The sequence below is a fragment of the Megalopta genalis genome, chromosome 1 (genome assembly GCF_051020955.1).
Source record: "Megalopta genalis isolate 19385.01 chromosome 1, iyMegGena1_principal, whole genome shotgun sequence".
Taxonomy (NCBI): Eukaryota; Metazoa; Arthropoda; class Insecta; order Hymenoptera; family Halictidae; genus Megalopta; species Megalopta genalis.
This window is the reverse complement of record NC_135013.1, coordinates 2,589,956-2,610,519: the sequence shown is the minus strand read 5'-3', so window position 1 is coordinate 2,610,519 and position 20,564 is coordinate 2,589,956. Positions and strand designations below refer to the sequence as shown.

Genomic DNA, 20,564 nt, shown 5'->3' with positions numbered 1-20,564 from the left:
GCGGAGATTCATCGACCAGCAACTCGCTCGTGACCGAACAGCAATATTTTTTTCTGCGCTATTCGCAGACACGAAATCCTCGCGAAATCGTGACCGGTCGCGCTGCCGTCGTTATACAACAGCAAGTTTGTTGCTCGCAAAAAATGATTGTTGCATATTCGTCGTAACCGGCGATTAGTTGATCGACAAACACCGGTTGCGGCCTGCGATATTTTTTCGAACCGTGCCACCTTGACCCGAACGGTTGCGACTTCTTCAAGTTTCGCTGACTCTCGCCGAAACACACCAATGAAAGCGCTGCGCAGTTCTCGGTGCTTTCTGGTGCCACACTTTTTTGTTTCCTTTTTTTCCCAAGAAAATGCGATACAGATAACGCGAAATTGTATAATCGTTGGTCCGCGGGTTTTTACGCGGTTACAACGAAAATAACCGCATAAAATGCAACGCTGTGAAATTGTTCGAAGCACTTTCAACTAATTCGAACTAATTTCAGCTAATTAAAATTATCGGGACATGAAACGAAGGTCGACCTAGCCGGCTGTATCGTGCAACTCACGTGCAGATAATTTTAATTTTTCATTAAAAATTCGCAATGTAAAAACGTCGATGTATTATTTCTAATTCATTGAAACGAATAACGATGGAGAAAACTTAGTTTCTATTTCTTGCAATTATCGATACAAATCGATTTTTATTTCGCGTAAAAATCCGCGGTTCAGTAACAAACATCTCTGTCGAAGGAAATAACAAATAATAATAATAAGGTATTCAGTAAATTCTCTCCAATTCTCTTCGAGCCTCGCGGCTTCATTTTATAGCCGCCGATTGTCAACAACCATAAAGGGTGCCCCATAATTATGTTAACGCCCAGGAGTGATTCCTGAGGCCATTTGAAGCAACTTTTTCTTTAGCGAAAATGCAATCCGCTGCTTCGTTTACGAGTTATTAATGAAAAACAGTGACCAATGAGACGCGAGATCAACTGGCGCGCGGCGGCCGAGCCAGCGAGCGGTCGGAGCTCGGCTCCCTCGGAACTTCCCTCAGCGGAACTGACCCTCGCGCCAGTCGAGCTCGCGTCTCATTGGTCAAGCGTTTTTCGTTGATAACTCGTGAACGAAGCTGCGGATTGCATTTGCGCTAAGGAAAAAGTTGCTTCAAATCACCCGAGGAACCTTAGGAACCCCTCGGTTTCCCTCGTTTCAATGTCGAGTGGAAGCAGAGCCAATGAGCGGAATTGGGCCTTCGAGCACTCGTTGGCTCGGCTGCCACGCGCGAGCCGAGCTCTCGCCTCTGATTGGTCACTGTTTTTCGTTAATAACTCGTAAACGAAGCCGCGGATCGCATTTTCGCTAAGGAAAAAGTTGCTTCAAATGGCCTCAGGAATCACCTCGTTCCGAGTGTTAACATAATTATGGGACACATAATTAATAACATAATTATCTGTGGAACAATCGTAGAGAATTTTCTGTAATTATATGTATTTTGGTCACGACTTTTATATGCACGTTGCTGCTATTGTAATTACAATTTCATTGTTTTTCTTGTTGCAGCGTACAAAGAAATTCTCCATGGCGTCAACGGGGAATTCAAGGCTGGCGAACTGGTCGCCATTATGGGACCCTCCGGCGCCGGAAAGTCCACTTTGTTGAACGTATTAGCCGGCTATACGTAAGTCAACTGTGCCCAATGTAAACTTAACCCTCCGGCGATTATGGCCTTTCGCGAACACCGCCGGCACTCGTCATCTTTTTTTGTACATATTTTCGGGCCCCAATTGTTGTCGTTCCGTGCCGTATAAATCTGAAAGAAGTTCCGAGTTTAATATTTAAATTACCGTCGATGTTTGAACATCGTTTCGAAGAAATTGAACAAAGAAACTTTCGACTGGGTCCAAACGAGCTGACGGAGGTTTAAAAAATGGACGATTTGGGAATAAATTTATAGTTAAAATTCAGTTAAAATTAAATTTAGTTAAATGAGGATTTTGCAAATTGGTTGTAAAAATATGACAGTGCCACTAATAATGCAAAGTACAATTTCTGTTATTTATTTATTTATTTATTTATTTATATATTTATTTATTTATTTATTCATTATACAAGTGAGAACCCATTAGAACAAATTGTCCATTTTTGTGTACAGTCTGAGCGTCAATTAGGGGGAATTTACTGTACTATGACGGTATACAGTAAATTCTCCTTAACCCTTTGCAACTTGAGTGTTACATCACCTTCCAAGATAACTTTTATATTATAAAAATCTAGACGTAAAAAATTATTAAAAGTCTAATTGTTGTACGAGTCGCAAGACTATAAATTTCGTATGCATAAAATGCACTTTGTCATATAAAATGGAAATACCGCAAGTCAGAAAAATTAATTTAGATTTACAATGATTGAAAATGACTTCGAGTGCAGAGGGTTAATTGACGCTCAGCTTGGAAATAAAAATGGACAATTTGGGAAGAAAGGGCTCGAATAATCGTATCTCCTCTTCCCTAAGTGTCCATTTTTGCTTCCGAGCTGAACGTCATTTAGTTATTAGTTAGCGTCATTTTCTACCGTATTACTTAACCTCTGATTCGTATTTTTCCAAATCGTGTCGATCGAATCACTGTACCACGATTTCCTCCTGACTAATCATTAACGCGGTCCCGATGAATCGATTGTGTCACTGTATAATACAATGATGTCCTCGTACTTAACCTTCGGATCAGGCATAGCAAGTTAATCGTGCCACTGTACCACGATGTCCTTGTCGCCGACTCCGTTCTACTCCGCGCCTTTAAATTCTTATCTGAATCCTAGCGAATCGGTCTGACGTTTTACAACGACGTCCTTGCATTCGAGTGAAGGGAACGCGTTTATACGTGCTTCTAAAAGTAAACTAAGTTCAAAGTAATCTTTTAAACCGTAGCACTTGGTCGATCTTTGTTGGTATACAGTAATGTCTCTCTAATTGACGCCCAGATTGCGCACAAAAATGGACAATTTTGGGGAGAGGAGATACGATTGTTCGAGCCTTGACATAACCTTGGCAATTTGTAACTGTAAAAACGAACTGCAAGGCTCGAATAATCGTGTCTCATCTTCTAAAAATTGTCCATTTTTGTGGACAATCTGAGCGTCAATTAGGGAGACATCACTGTACAGTAATGTCTCCCTAACTGACGCTAAGACTGTGCACAGAAATGGACAATATGGGAAGAGGAGATATGATTGTTCGAGCCTTGCATCATAACATAACCTTGACAATTCGTAACTATAAAAACGAGAGGAATAAAAGTTAAACTATAAAAATTCGAGAGACATCACTGTACAGTAATGTATCTCTAATTGACACCCAGATTGACCACAATAATGGGCAATTTGGGAAAAGGAGATACGATTATTCGAGCCTTGCGGTTCGTTTTTACAGTTACAAATTGCCAAGGTTATGTCAAGGCTCGAACAATCGTATCTCCTCTCTCCCAAATTGTCCATTTTAGTGGACAATCTGAGCGTCAGTAAGGGAGACATTACTGTATACGGTAATTTCTCCCTAATTCCCGTTTTTACAGTTGTTGACAATCGGTAAATTATATAAAAACGAGCCGCGAGGCTCGAATAATCGCATCCTCTTTTCCCAAGTTGCCCATTTTTGTGCGCAATCCGAGCTCGAATTAGGGAGAAATTACTATACTTACCAGCAACTCGGAGCAGTCGTGATTTTGCTGCACAGAATTAAATAAAAATCATTGCGTTGCTGTGAGATTTTATAGGAATTAATAAACCAAAGATTTTGTATTTTTACTCGGGTATTTCACGTGATCGCCTTGCAGAATTAGAAAAAAAATATATAATAAAAGGTGTGCCACACGAATATATACTGCTCAACAAAATTATACCGTGGAAAAATCTTGTATAAAAGTTGGCCAACTTCGACCGACGACAACTTCGCGAATAATTATCGCAGGACGATGATCTTTGTCTCAAATCGAAGCTTGAAATTTCTACTTTAAGACCGCGTTCCCCGATTTTAAGTTATGGAAGATCCGATCGGCAAGCACCTCGTGATGCGCACCGGACAACACCGACGCCGATGATACCTGAGAAAAATACAGGGGTACTTTACAAGTGCTGTAACTTCGCGAGAAAAAATCGTAGCCGCGTTCCATTTCGTTCAAATTAACGGGAAAGGATCGTGCTTCGTTCGGCATCCCCGGAAAAAATTTGACGAAGTCCGTGCATTTCGCAAAACTTCGCATTCTTCGATACGTCAGAAATCGTCATTTTTCAATGAGTGGCCTCGCGTTTGAAGGGTCACAGTGGCGAGGCCGCGTCGAGCTTAAAATCGAGAAAGAGCGTCTCGAAGCAGAAGCTTCGAGCTCCAATTTGAAACAAGAATCATCGTCCTGCGATGATTTTTCGCGGAGTTATCGTCGATCGAAGTCGGCCAATTTTGATCCAAGATTTTTCGATGCTACGATCGCTCGAAAGTTGAGTCGAAAAGGCCGCGGCCGTTGGTCGCGTTCGCGAAACCGCTGAATAAGGGATCGGTAGAATCGATGGTTATTTAATGAATCGTTAGCAGTAATCGAGCACGAATTCTCGGTTTCTGCTTACGCACGAGCGCCCGATTCGCGCGCGAACACACAATACGCTGCTCGCATACCGTATAACACGCGCCGGATCATCGGCGACCACGTGCCGACGTATTATTTCGTCATCGATCGAACCGCGGTACGCCCACCATTAAAACCTCGGTCGCGAGCTTCGTTATTCATACGAGCGGGTACACGCCGACGATCCGGTCTCTCCGCACAACATGGCGGAGCGATGCACGCCGCGTTCAAACGCACCGTAATCGCTCCTCCTCCATTGTGCACGCCGGGCAACCGTCGACCTTTTCAACACGCGAAAGTGGGTCAGTGCCCTTGGTCGCCGTGAACCCGTCGTTCCTGCATTATTCCGCTTCCGCCGTACCTTCCTTTCACGGTTCTCGGAATCTCGTATCGTCCGCCGAACGAGGTTAAACCGAATTAAATTATTCTCGATTTTAACCCTTAACGCAGTTTTTTTTTTGAAAAAAACCGGGCAAAAATGATCAATTTTTTTCATGTAAAAGAACACAATTTAGAAGATTGTCTTGGCAAAAATTTTCAGAATATTATTGTTGTTGTTGTTGTTATTATTATTATTATGTTTTATTTTACATTGTATTTTAGTAAAGTATATATTAAAAAATGAGCAAATCAGAATCTGAGTATGAATACGCTGTCGGAAAGCGGCTCAGAAGAAAGTGATAAGTATAATAATGATTGATTGGAAGTAGATAAGCAATATCCAACCGAATCCACATCCTCGAAGGTTTCCATTTGTTACCGACCCTGATTCAACTTTTCTTTTGCTGGAGAATTTTGATATACCGCGCTTTTGTTCCATGGAAAAAGGCTATATTTTATTCTTGAATAAATAAGCATTATAGCTTACAATCCCATATAAATGATAAATATCAATAAAACGATTCTTTTTCTTTGCCTTCACATTGTTATTTTCAATTCTCGATTATATTCGAGTGTGAAGAATTATAGCAGCATAAAATACAATGCCGCTCGAATTATCTCGACTGTGCACAGTTTGACCTGTTTGGCGCGCTCGAATTAACTCGAGCGTACAAGTTAAGGGGTTAACGACTGGCCGGAAAATTCCGACGGACAGAAGATTACGCTGCCAAGATCGCGTTTTCCGAAGCCTCCGGATCGCTCGACGTTCTTCCAAATAGGACCGCGTATTTTCTATGAAATGTTTTCAATCGGTCGTGTCATGTTGCACAGCCAGATAGAAAACAAGAATCGCGCGCATTGTGCAGCGCGATGACATTCAAGCGACCTTGCGACAAGCGTCTTACTGCGGAACGTGGGAGCGTTGCCATCGGGTCGTTAAATAATGCACAGACTCCTTCGGCAGAAATGTTGTAAAAGTGTCATCATTTTGAACCGATTCTCTGACGTTATATCCTGATGCGGTCAATAACGGTCGATGTAGGTCCGTTAACCTTAGAATTTAGTTAATGGAGGATTTTGCAAATTGGCTGTGAAAATATGACAGTGTCACTAGTTGTGTAAAATAGAATTTCTATTACTTTTACTACTATTTTTTTTATTAAATCTCTATTTCTAAATTTCTATTAAAATTATTTACTACTTTTTACTACTATTATTTTCTACTATTTATTTGTTTATTTGTTCAGTTGCTTATTTATTTATCCATCTATCTATTTATTTATTTATTGTACGGGTAAGATCCCACTAAGCACAGAGTACTGAAAGGTACAGTAAAGTCTCCCTAATTGACGAAGTTACAATATTCGCATCGTACAGATAGATGGCAAACAAATTTGCAAAGTTCAGTCGTAGATTATGCGCTCCAGATATTTATTAATATTAGCAATAAACGGGACGATGCCGCAAAAAGAAAGAAGGAGACTGAAAGTAAAAGTGAAAGCTGTTGAGACTGGCTAGTGAACATTTAAAAACCTCCGGATCACAGGTATAATTACATAGAAGAAATACAATTAATCTCGATATTTAATTATTTCGTTTGATCTCTTTTCCTTTCATTTACTTTTGCAGCACGATTCCTATATTACTATGAAATAAAAGAATAATTATTTTTCTTTTATTCCATATTTATTTTATATATATATATATATATATATATATATATATATATATATATTTTATATTTTATTGTGATAGGAATCGTGCTATAAAAATAAATAAAAAGAAAAGAAGATCAAATAAAATAATTAAATATCAAGATTAATTGTAATATTAATTAATTGTAAACTTAATTGTAATACTAATTGTAACATTAAATCGGATACAAATAATAATATTAATAACATTACCGGATACATTTTGAAGGATGCATCGGCTGATGAATAATGACTTGCATCTAAATGGCAATACATATTGCTGACCCACCCGGTATATGACACCACTTTGTCAGCGCATCTAAATATTTCGCTCGCGCGAGCATATGGAGTTGCAACGCTTGCACCGCCGCGACGGAACGAGCCGACGGAACGCACGCGCTAAACGGGCCGGCTGCAAATTTGATTGGATCATAAACGACGACCGCGCTCGGTGATTGCGCCGTAAAAGAATGCACCGTCCCGATCGTGGCTTCGAATTCAGTTCAGGATGTTTTCCTGGAAGACGTTCACGAGAAAACATCGCCGGGAATTGAATAACGAGCCCGGCGCGGAGGAAGCCGAGAGAGTCACACGGTTCAGTCGAAATTCATTCGCGTGGAATAGTAATTGTTTGTCAGCGCGAGCACGTGTGGCTTCCACGTAACGCATCGCGCTGATGATTATTACAGATGCAGTCGTTCGCAGGATCTTTCGGAATATTTATTCAAACCTGAATCATCGTCGGAACCAGGAGGACGTGCTCTTGTGCATAGAAATCAGGGCGCACGTGATCGATCGCGACTGTTTTCCACCAGGAAATAAGCACGAGATTGAAATGATTTGAAAATTTAATTTCGTCGAATCATGGTAGAAGACAGAACGCATTGAAAATTGGCGAGACGCAATTTATCGCATTCTTTTAACTCTTCGGCGCACGCGGACCTCCGAACCTAACCTAAATCCCTTGTGTATTTAACACTTCACTTAACGGACGGGTTGTTTTTTCTCTGTCTTCCTCGGTTTCCGCGTTTTTTTTTTAAAAAGAATTAAATAAACATGTACAGTGTTTACAGTCACTTTTTAAAACGCGACAACTTTTTCAGAACTGGGCTAGACGACTTGAATGTTTTTTTAACACGTTCGTCGCCGCGTCACCCAGATCTGTGTGACGGGTATGCTTCCGTTGAGGGCCCCGTCACCCAAATATGGGTGACGCTCCTCTTATTCAAGAGAGAGTTAATAGGATTTTCTCTCTCTCTCTCAGTTGGATTTTTAAAGTAAATTTAAAGAAATAAACACTAAAATATAAATGTAAGATATACAACATACATCGATGCAATTTTTGGTCTGCGTATCTATTAGTTTCTGTGATTAAAAGACTTATCACTTTTTTAATCCAAGAATAACGAAAGCATTCCACTTGCGCTAATGTCAAACGATAAATCCATCGGAAGCCCACTTTTTTCCGGTGAACGGAAACGACTGTTGGCGAATTCGTTCCACTGGATATTGTCCAATGTATTATCAACAGAGTTCAGTTTCTTATGTTCTCTATAGCAAGTACTTCCAACATGTCGTCAAGGTCTTTTCGTCTGAATTCGACGAAATTCTATTTATAACTTTTCTTCTAAAACTTGCTACTTCGTCATCGCTACAATCCTCGCTTTCAATTAAACTTTCACGCCATCGAATGAACATTTTGAGGATAAAAAAATCACTGATGCGCATCTCAAAAGAAAGTATGCTTCTCGACTAAATGAAGTATCTAGGATAACAGAAGTCCTCTAGCCGAAAACCTTATCGCTTTTCCCATTTAGGAACCCAAAATTTTATTGCCTATAATGAATCGAAGGCTCTACAGCATTAGGGCACCGACAACGCACACGGGTCTACACGAGTTTCATCGTTGCTATTCCCGCTTTTCGCTGTTTACGTTTCGGCGCCCCAACAGTCGGATTTGGACCCTGCGAGAAACTCAGCCGAATCGCGCCGGGCAATGAACGTGTTAAATGATAGAGCATAATTAGAATGCTCTTCTCCTACTCTAAACATTAGAAATTCGTCGTGTATTTACTCGTGGAGAAACGAAACGATTTTCCCAAACGATCAGATACATCTTGTATGATTAAAGAGGCTAGAAGTGCTGAGGCCAATTAATTAACAGTCAAAAGAATCGTCGACCGAAAGGATCGTATCAGAGATAATGCAGCAGCATTATGAGATGACGAATCGGGAAAATGCAGTGGGAGCGTATTTAATGAAATGTTTTTTCCGCGAAGAATGACAGGCGGAGTTTCCGCTTGGAATACATACTGTGATGTTGATCGTTTCTTAGACGGCGATATGTCTGTTTCGCGGAAGAGCTGCTGGGCGGCTGGCTAAACCGTGACGTCACCGACGTTCGGATCCTTGCAAGAGGCGCGGTAAGTGGGAGAAGATCGACTGTTAGCGCAGACGCGCGTCGTAAGTGGAGCCTCCGCCGCCGGAGGCGCGAGAGTAGATCCGAAAAGCCAAACGAGCTCGAAGTGCACTCCGAGCATTGGTGACGTCACGGTGATCCTACGAGAGGCGCGGTAAGTTGGAGAAGATCGACTGGTAGCGCAGACGCGCGTCGTAAGTGAAGCCTCCACCGCCGGAGGCGCGACAGTAGATCCGAAAAGTCGAACGAGTATGAAGCGCAGTCCGAACATTGATGACGTCACGGTCTAACCGGCAGCCTGTCGTCGCTGGTTCGCGGCAACGAATTCGCTGAAACAGAATTACATTATTACGCGCGTCTTCTTCGTCGGCGTCGATTATACGATCGTAAAATGAAAAAAGATATTCAGACGGATTAATCGCGATCGTAATACCTCGAAGAAGCCAGGCTCCGTTTCGTCCATCTCAGTAATAACGCGTCCGTTTTGATACCGTTCTTATCCATTAGCATAAACTGTTTTTTTATCTATTGCTCCGTTGATTTATACGCGATTTACAAATAACCGGATCTGCTTTGCAGTTATACGAACGCATTGTTATCTTTTTTTTTTTCTTTTAATGAACCGGTGGCAACAATGAAACCGGCAATGTCGTATCCCACGATTATAATACAGGGTGTCCCAAAAATATCTCGTAATCCGGAAATGGCGGTTTCCTCGGATCATTTGAAGTAGCTTCTTCCTTTACAAAAATTTTCTCCGAGCCACTGTTAATGAGTTATTAACGAAAAACAGTGACCAATAAGAATCGAGTACGATTGACGCGAGGCGGCACAGCCAACCAGTGCACGAAGCCCAGTTTCGCTCATTGGCTCGGTCGCCTCGCGCCAGCCGAGCTCGCCTCTCATTGGTCACTGTTTTTCGTTAATAATTCGTTAACGGTGCCTCGGAGAAAATTTTTGTAAAGGAAAAAGTTGCTTCAAATGACCTGAGGAACCCGCCACTTTCAGATTGCGAGATATTTTTGGGACACCCTGTAGAATCGAAGGAACGCGTGACGCGAAAGGTGAAATGTTGGTAGCCGGCGAGCGGAACGATCGAGTGTACAAAGGTCAAGATCGAGCGACGAAAAAAGTGCACGTAAACAAAGATGAAATTATTCGCTTTTCCAGATAGATTCATCGGAACGAAGAATAAATCACGGGAATGCACAATTCAAGATGTGCTATTGATCAATTTGTCTTGATTACCGGTGTTTGTAATTTTGTTTCTTTTGTGTTTCTTTTCACTTGCAGTTCCATTATATTTATTGAACGCAGTATTATTATTTTACTACCGGACTTACTTCTCGTCGACAAGTTTTAGCTATTTTATTATGAATGGACAAGCGGACGAATGAAATAATTGTTCCATAACCGATCTAATATGTATGTCAACGTCGCGTGTAATTCGCACTTCTGTGACAGCTACCGTACAGGGACGTGCAAAAATGACTATGTACAATACACTCCGTACAAAATGCAAATTTACACTCCGTGTAAAATGCAAATTCCGGAATCTTCACAAATTTATTCGAAGCCCGGAACGATAAAAAGAAATAAATGTTTTGAAATTCTTTTTTGTGGATTTATGACTGACTGTATGACATACAAAATGCGCATACTTTTTAATTTTGATTGCGAGTTCAAATAAAAAATTTCGAGAACGTATCTTTCTCGTTCTGTTTTTCTTATTCTGTTGGTTCTGTCCGGCAAACTGGTAAAATCCAAAATAAATTCAAAGCGTCCGATTCGATTCTAAAGTAGGGTTTATTATTGCGTTTGAAACGGCGCGTGCACACTTTTGCGAGTCACTGTACGTTTTCGTCGGCTGTAGGATGCAGGGTGTCCTAAAAATGTCTCGCAATCCGAAAGTAGAGGATTCCTGAGGTCATTTTAAGCAACTTTTTCCTTGGCGAAAATGCAATCCGTGGCTTCGTTTACGAGTTATTAACGATAAACAGTGACCAATCAGAGGCGAGATCATTCGGCGCGAGACGGCCGGCCAATGAGCGGAACTGGGCTCCCGTGCGCTCGTTGGCTGGGCTGCCGCGCGCCAGCCGAGTTCGCCTCTTATTGGTCAGTGTTTTTCGTTAATAACTCGTAAACGAAGCTTCGGAGAAAATTTTCGCAAAGGAAAAAGTTGCTTCAAATGACCTCAGGAATCTTCCATTTTCGGATTGCGAGACATTTTCGGGACACCCTGTATATTCGTCTCGCGACATTTCATGCGACACGTTCGTTCGCTCGTCGTACTTCCTGCATTTTTGCTAACTCGTAAACGAGATCATTCTATTTATTCACGCGCGCGCAGTTGATCGAGATATAAATATGAAAATTTGCGTCTCGTTTGCATCCGTAATAAATGGTTGCAGATCTTTTTTTTGCTTCGAGCATGGTACAGATGTACGTATGTACTTGGGTATACCGAATGCACATCTTTTCCCCGTGTTTACGGAGCCAATGAAAAATATTTCCGATGCGAGAATGCAAATGCCATGTGGCGAGTGCATTATGCCGCGTTGAAGCGTGATAAAAATAGCTGAACGATTAAGTTGTTGAATCGTATCTAATGACAACTAAACATAGGCTAAACATAATCGTTTCCGGTTAAACTTGCAAGATGATACAAAGACGTAACCCTTCGTTCACTGAGAACTTAGAAATATTATTGCACTGTTCGCAACTCGTCGAAATTATTAATATATACTAATAAATAATATATAATTAGATAATTAATATATATTATAATATCTATTAATATTAAATATCTGCATTATATATATATATATATATATATATATATATATATATATATATATATATTATCCAAATATTTATCTATATTACCAATAAACGGGACGATGTCCTTGGAGCACATGAAATTGAAAACTTTGAATAGTACTGCAAATTAATGATGACGCAAAAAGAAAAAAAGAAGACTGAAAGTAAAAGTGAAAGCTGTTGATCAGTCTGGCCAATGAACATTTAAAAACCTCTGGATCGCAGGTATAATTAAATAGAAGAAATACAATTGATCTTAATACTTCATTATTTCGTTTGATCTTTTTCCTTTTTATTTATTTTTACAGCACGATTCCTATTACAGTGAAATACAAGAAAAATAATTATTCTTTCAAAAAGAAATAAAAAGAGGAAAGCTCGAACGAAATAATCAAGTATTAAGATTAATTGTAATATTAATTAATCGTAAATCAATTAATAGTAATATTAATTGCAAAAATAGCTGTATCATTAATTAATTGTAAAATTAATTGCAATATTAAATCAGAAACAAATAATAATATTAACAATATTATCGGATACATTCTCGAGGATGCGTCTGCTGATGAATAATGATCCAACTGGCACTACATATGTCAATTATACGGGGAATTATAAGCAGAGAAACGCGGTTCGGGTGTGACGAATCGAGTTTTTCTCTGATTTCTTCGTCGACGATGTCGAGATTATCTCATTACGGAAGAAAAACAAAGCGCGTCGACGGTTCGGTGTATATATTGGTGTATTTTTAAAAGATGGCCCGACTTTCGCCAATTCATGGAACGGACGTTCCATCGACGTTCACCGACGATACCATCGGGGGTAACTGACCGAAAAATACGTTCGAAACACTTTCAAAACAAAAAACCGATTTGCATACCCACTTCTCCTTGTTCTAGGGATTTCCAATGTGCTCAAAAACGGAAAACAATCCTGAATCAGGAAGACAGATATCGGACACGACAATGACTTAATAATTAATTAACAATAATTTAACAATTAATTAACAATTAACTCAATATTAATTATGAGTTAATAATTATTAATATAATTATTAATATTATTAATATGATTGATAATATTATTAATATAATTATTAATATTATTAATATGATTGATAATATTATTAATATAATTATTAATATTATTAATATGATTGATAATATTAGTAATATAATTATTAATAGTTATTGGTTTATTGGTCATGACCGGTCAGAATGACCGGTCTCCGATTTTTCTCGCACACAACAAAACTAAACAAAGCGCTTAAACAAATTCGCATCGAGATAACGAAAATGATCGAAAAGCTGCGCGCGCAAACGCGAACTCGCCGCGATTTCACCGCGATCGTTTCACGCAATCCCGTGCTCGCGTTCAATTCGCCGCTCGCTTGTATAATTGCGGTCGAGCGGCTACCATTTTTTCTTTTTTTTTCTTTTTTTGCTGTAATTCGAAACTCATTCGAACGTCGTTTCGATGTTGTACCGTTCCCACGATGCGCCGATGTTTTGAAAGCGTCGAACATGATTAGAGGTTCCGATCACGTTGCAGAGTGAAGGGTGTCAGGGGGACGATCCTGGTGAACGGCAAGCCCCGGATGCCGTACAGCAACGGATGGAAGAGGACGTCGTGCTACATAATGCAGGACGCGCTGATGAGGACCAGGATCACCGTCGGCGAAGCCATGACATTAACCGCGCACTTGAAGCTCGGCTATACGATCAGCGCAGCCTACAAGCACACCCAAGTTAGTCGACGCTTTCACTTTATCTCGATTAGACGCGGCCGCGGTTTACAGTAATGTCTCCCTTACTGACGCTCAGATTGTCCACTAAAATGGACAATTTGGGAAGAGTAGATACGATTGTTCGAGCCTTGCGGTTCATTCTTATAATTGTGGTCAATCTATAACTATAAAAATAAACCGCAAGGCTCGAATAATCGTATCTCCTCTTCCCAAATTGTCCATTTTTGTGCGCAATCTGGGCGTCAATTAGAGAGACATTGAATTTTTATAGTTTAATTTTTATGCCTCTCGTTTTTATAGTTACGAATTGTCAAGGTTATGTCAACGTTATGATGCAAGGCTCGAACAATCATATCTCCTCTTCCCATATTGTCCATTTCTGTGCACAGTCTTAGCGTCAGTTAGGGAGACATTACTGTACAGTGATGTCTCTCTAATTGACGCTCAGATTGTCCACAAAAATGGACAATTTTTAGAAGATGAGATACGATTATTCGAGCCTTGCGGTTCGTTTTTACAGTTACAAATTGCCAAGGTTATGTCAAAGCTCGAACAATCGTATCTCCTCTCCCCAAATTGCCCATTTTTGTGTGCAATCTGGGCGTCAATTAGAGAGACATTACTGTAAAAATTATGAAATAATCGAATCTCTTCGCGCTTCCCGAATAGTATGAATTGACCGACGACGATCTTCGCCGCCGTTCTCGGCCAATAGCGATCGAGTGCCGCGGCAGTGGGGCAGCCTTCTTGTCGCGCGACGACTATACGTTGTTCCGCATATAGTAATGTCTCCCTTACTGACGCTCAGATTGTCCACTAAAATGGACAATTTGAGAAGTGGAGATACGAGTATTCGAGCCTTGCTGCTCATTTTTATAATTGTGGACAATTTATAACTATAAAAATAAATCGCAAAGCTCGAATAATCGTATCTCCTCTTCCCAAATTGTCCATTTGTGTGGTCAATCTGGGCGTCGATTAGAGATACATTACTGTATTCCGCCAAGAACGATGGGACAGGCCTCGTAGTCCAACAGGAGGACCGTTCCGCGTCCGGAACTGGTTCTCGTCGATAGAGCGCCCAGATCTTTATACGAAAGCGAAAGTAACCGCGTCGATAACAAGAAGCTGAAACATGTGCTAATCATGGAGAGACTCAGGTGTAAGAACGTGAAAATGTAAATATTTTTGTTTCAATTTTTTTTATACGGAAATAAAAGTTATATCGTTCTAGAATTTTGGGGAGCGTAAAGAGAAACTTTTAAACTGCACGAGAAAATTTTCGTTACTTCTTATTAAATAATAATGCAGTCTTACACTCGTCTTCAATGACGGACACTGGAAAACAACAGATCAAAAATTATCTTAAACTTGGATAATTTAAGCTGTGACGTCGAACCTATTTTAAATAAGAAACCTCGACGAACTGAACAAATTCTAGCGTTTGTCAAATTTTTGTTATTTAATACAGGTTAAATCGCAGCTGTTAAATTGTCCAAGTTCAAGATTAAATTTTTGATTTGTTGTTTTCCGGTGTCTGTCGCTGCGACTGGATTATTATTTAATAAGTGTCAAAAATTCTAACCGAAATTCTAGAAATATAATTCTAGAACAATATAATTTTTAGTTCTGTGTACAAAAAAAATTAAAACATTAAATTTTTACGTTGTTAAGCGAGCGAGCCCCCTCTCCTGCGCCCCTTGATTCGTTATCTTTTGTAGTAAACTCGTCAATTGTTTACGAGCAACGGGTCCTTGAAAATGAACAGCCGCTTTGCGGGACAGTAAAATAGTTAACGACGAAAAATATCTATGTAACGCGTCGTACACGAAAAGACACGGCTGCCGGTGTAGCAACAAGCGCTTCAAATAAATTTGAATATGTATCTCGATTTTCATAAAAGGCAAACGTTGGTGTTCGTTCGTTCGCAGGTTCTGGAGCTGTTGGAGATCTTGGGTCTGAGTCATTCCTACGATACTCTGTGCGGGAAATTGTCAGGCGGCCAGAAGAAGCGGCTGGACGTCGCACTCGAGCTTTTGAGCAATCCTTCAGTATTATTCCTCGACGAGCCGACGACAGGTAAACAATTACCGAACTGGGATAAGGGTGGATATTACTGCGAACGTCCCAAATACTGCGTATATTTTATAAAAGCAGTAAAATCTAATATTTTATAGCGTGCGATCTTCTGAAAGTAAATCTCATAATTTTTTGTACGTTTAATGTTGATAATTTATGATATACAAGTAACAACAATCGCAGTTTTAATTAATACTCGTACTAGCCAGCTGTGAACGCTGATTCGAAAGGCATTTATATTTTGGTAATTAAACTATTCATTTCAGTGTTATTTTTACATAAAGTAATCGTTACTTTGATAAAAAATCAACGTACACTGTCGCCATCATCTATCCACAAATATTATTTACAACACTCAATAATATATGCACACGTGTGGTTCGTTTACATTACGCTTCTTAACGAAATTTCTGCTTTTAGAGATCCAATATTTTGAGAAAACTAAATATTCAAGTCAAAGAAGATATAGCTGAAGTTGTCAATTTATTGGCGTGAAAGCTTTATTTGTCAGGGTTATGTCAGCTCAATACAAAGATATAAAAAAAAGCGTTAAGTTATGCCAGGGCATAACCCTTTTATAACTTTGAAATAACCTTGACATATAACTTTGACATAATCCCGACAGATTTGGCATAATTTTGGCATAACCCTGACACAACTTTGGCATAAGCCCGACATAACGTTGGCATAACTTTGGGTGTATAAACTACAAAAGTAAAGATTTTGTGCAGGCTGACGTTTTACTGGTTTCCTAAAATGTTTAAGTTAATATTAATATGAAAAGTATACTTATATTTTTCATAAAAATCATTACAATCTCACAAAAATTATATCGTGTTTGGTCTTATTTTAATCGGGAAAGGCTCACGGTTGCATTGGAAAATCCGAAAAATATAAAGTTGAATTCTGCATCTCGGTCCTGCACCTTGCTCGCACATCTAATGCGAACACTGTCAATCGAGCACGCTGCCTAGCACGCAGGTGTGTGTCGACCCTTACCCTAACGGCTGCCACGACCCGCGGTCGAGAAAACATGGAAAACGTATTTTCATTTGCACATCTCGACGAGGCAATCGCATTTACATCGAGTTAACATTTTCAATGACTCGGACGGAACAGGTTTATAGTTACTTTGTATTCGCGCTTATTACTGGATCCGTCCGCGCGTCCACGTTCCGACGGAAGGTACGGCAAAAACGGCGCAACTGCCGCATCGAATCATGCAAATCAATCGTTAAGATTATCATCCTCGTAATCAACGTTGATCTCTTAATAGTATTCCATGATGCGGGTCGATATTAATATCGTATCGAAGGTCGCAAGGGGACGATCGCAAAAAACGTGATTCTCCGGAAGCTGTCCTTCGAGTCGATTGCGAATGGCAGAGAACTTTAGGGCGTCCGTCCATCAGGATCCTAAAGATTGGCGCGGTGCGCGCGCACCGGTCGTTTCGATCTGTCTAAAGATGGCAGCCGCGCGGCGCCGTCAAAATCGTAGAATTTCACGGCCGGGAATGGAAGATTTTGTGATACCTGCAGGGAACGTGGAACAAGCAATTGGAACGTAAGAAGTTCAACGATAGAGACAGACGAATTCGTTGACGGCACGAAAACATTAATAGCTTCGTTATTTTTAATGTCGCGAAGGAAGTAGAGAATAATTAATCAAGCTGTAAAATTATCGAGGCAATTAAAAGTTGCAATAAGAGGAAGATTGTTGTGAGAACAGCTCCGTCGAACGGCTATAAAAAACAGTGTTCAAATCGGTGTGTTACGAAAAAAAAGAGAGTGAGTGAGTGAACGAGTGAGGGAGAGAGACTTTTAAGTGTAATGAACGGGAAGAGCAATTTCCAGCCTTGTGAGACACCTATCAAGTAACCATCTAACCTCAACGCTCCTGGCAGCTTAATGATAAGACCCGGCTACGTGACAAGGAAAAAGTAGTGGGGACAAAGGAGATGGTTGACATCTAACGCACGCGGCAACAAATGGAAGAAACGAATGGAAGAACGTCTGCGTGCGATTACAAAACCGATAAAAAGGAAACACGTGCCTCGAAGTTTCGCTTCACGCGAGATCGCGCAAGGTCCCGGACCGATGGGACGCGGGTTTCGTAACATCGTCTTCTCGTAGATCGTGATGCATGGTTTCTATTATTTAATGCCGGTCTCGTACCTGAACGCGCGTCGATCGCATTTATCTATCATTCAGCTACACAAACTAAGGACAACAATTTAAATACAGTAGCAAAATTATGGTACTTCCGCGAAACGAGACGTCCCTGAGATCATTTGAAGCAACTTTTTCCTTAGCGAAGATGCAATCCGCGGCATTATTTGCGAGTTATTAACGAAAAAGCAGTGACCAATGAGCGGCGAGATCAGCTGGCGCGCGGCGGCCGAGCCAGCGGGCGGCCGGAGCTCGGCTCCGCTCATTGGCTCGGCCGCCACGCGCCAGCGGAACTGGCCCTCGCGCCAGCCGAGCTCGCGTCTCATTGGTCAAGCGTTTTTCGTTGATAACTCGTGAACGAAGCCGCGGATTGCATTTGCGCTAAGGAAAAAGTTGCTTCAAATCACCCGAGGAACCTTAGGAATCCCTCGGTTTCCCTCGTTTCAATTTCAATTTCGCTCGAAGGCCCAATTCCGCTCATTGGCTCAGCCGAGCTCTCGCCAATCATTGGTCACTGTTTTTTTGTTAATAACTCGTAAACGAAGCCGCGGATCGCGATATATTATTACAATATAAATTATTATAATTATTATATTATATAATTATTAAATTATAATTTAATTTAAATAATTAAACGTCGAGACACTGTCCGGCTAATGACTCGATCACTAACAGGAAAACAATCATTATTTCAGGTTTGGACTCCGCGTCCTGCAGTCAGTGCATAGCGCTTCTGAAGCGTCTCGCGAAGATAGAGAGGCGCACGGTGATCTGCACGATACATCAGCCGAGTGCATTGTTATTGGAGATGTTCGATGCTATCTACTGTGTCGCCAGCGGCTACTGCATTTATTCGGGTCCGGTGAAGTCGTTGCTGCCACACATGTCCTCCGTTGGCGCCGAGTGCCCGCCCTATCACAATCCGGCCGACTTTCGTAAGTAACACTGTCGAAACTCCTTTCGTCCAATCCGGACTCGCACCTCAACGGAGACAACGATGTGTTATAGTGATAGAGGTCGCGATCGGCGATTACGGTATCACCGTCGAGAAATTGGCAGCTGCCGCGGAGTCCATGTGCCAGGACGATAACGCAGTGAAAACGTACCCGTTAAAGGCAGATACAGGTACGGTTATTTTCTCTGTTACATAATTCTCTCCTTTCCTCGCATTCCGCTTCTCTCCGCGTCGTCGACACGTTCATTCCGAAACAAGTTCAACGCCGGTTGGAACGTCAAAACAACAGTCTCAGGCATGGATTATCCTTTGCTCTGGAAATTAATTATTTGTACGTATAAGTATTATTGGAACATAGAATACGCAATAATTAATGAATAATAATAGTGATAATAATTAATAAATACACAGATCATTAATGAGATTTTCTTGAAATTCTCAGTGATAGGCATAGATTATCCTTTGCTCTGGAAATTAGTTACTTGTACATATAAATATTATTAGAACATAGAATACATAATAATTAATGAATAATAATAATAATAATAATTAATAAAAACACAAATCATTAATGAGATTTTCTTGATATTCTCAGTGATGGGCATAGATTATCCTTTGCTCTGGAAATTAATTATTTGTACACATAAATATTATTGGAACATAGAATACACAATAATTAATGAATAATAATAATAATAATTAATAAATACACAAATCATTAATGAGATTTTCTTGAAATTCTCAGTGATGGGCATAGATTATCCTTTGCTCTGGAAATTCATTATTTGTACATATAAATATTATTGGAACATAGAATACACAATGATTAATTAGTAATAATAATAATAAATAAATACAGATCATTAATGAGATTTTTTTTCTTGAAATTCTCAGTGATGAGCATAGATAATCCTTTGCTCTGGAAATTAATTATTTGTACGTATAAATATTATTGGAACATAGAATACACACAATAATTAGTGAATAATAATTATTGAAACATAGAATACAGAATAATTAATGAATAATAATAGTAACAATAATTAGATCATTAATGAGATTTTCCTTTCATTCAGACAAGAGACAAGAACCACCTCCGCCGGCAGGATTCCTCGCGCAATGTTACCTTCTCTACAAAAGGCATCTGCTCTGTCTGAAGAGGGACTACACGTTACTGGTGGTGCGTCTTCTCTGCCACCTGCTTATCGGAGTGATCTTTGGCTACCTGTACATGGGAAGCGGTTACAGGGCGAACGGCGTCCTGGCCAACTACGTTTACATTTACGGATCCTTGTTGTTGCTCGTGTACACGGGGAAAATGGCCGTCACCCTTGCCTGTAGGTACCTAGGCTAACAACGATCCTGTCGCAAAGTTCATCGTGAAAATCGTCACCGTAGCAAACCATTAAATCCAGTCTCTTCGGTTGGAATGGTGGTCGGAGAGCACACGATGAAGCAACTCGACAACCCTTCCCGCTGTTAAATCCGGCGACCGAAATTCATTAATACCAGTTTCTTCTTTTTACGGTTGTGTCACCAAAAACCGGATTTTGGAATTGCCCAATATTTCTCACATTCGGCCGCGCTCGGTTCTCTCACGTTAGCAAAGGGAAAACAATGCGCCTCGCGTTCGCGTGATTGCGAGGAATATTCATTCATTTATCGCCGTGATGCGAAGAAGAGACCCCGTCATGGTTT

General features: G+C 40.4%; 1 protein-coding gene and 1 long non-coding RNA gene across 2 annotated transcripts in view; one reads left to right on the top strand and one right to left on the bottom strand.

The window, feature by feature from the left end:
• LOC117223581 (ATP-binding cassette sub-family G member 1) overlaps nt 1-20,564 on the top strand; it is a 62,782-nt gene that overhangs the window by 37,681 nt on the left and 4,537 nt on the right. The window contains exons 3-8 of the mRNA XM_076518984.1: nt 1,551-1,668; nt 13,469-13,664; nt 15,596-15,743; nt 18,607-18,846; nt 18,920-19,036; nt 19,943-20,203. Coding sequence (XP_076375099.1) covers nt 1,551-1,668; nt 13,469-13,664; nt 15,596-15,743; nt 18,607-18,846; nt 18,920-19,036; nt 19,943-20,203 — 1,080 coding nt within the window. The remainder of the gene's footprint in view (nt 1-1,550; nt 1,669-13,468; nt 13,665-15,595; nt 15,744-18,606; nt 18,847-18,919; nt 19,037-19,942; nt 20,204-20,564) is intronic.
• LOC117223585 (uncharacterized) lies at nt 640-9,918 on the bottom strand. The gene is made up of 2 exons (XR_004490965.2): nt 8,992-9,918; nt 640-1,800 (listed from the first exon to the last, which is right to left on the bottom strand). It is a non-coding gene; the product is annotated as an uncharacterized LOC117223585 (long non-coding RNA).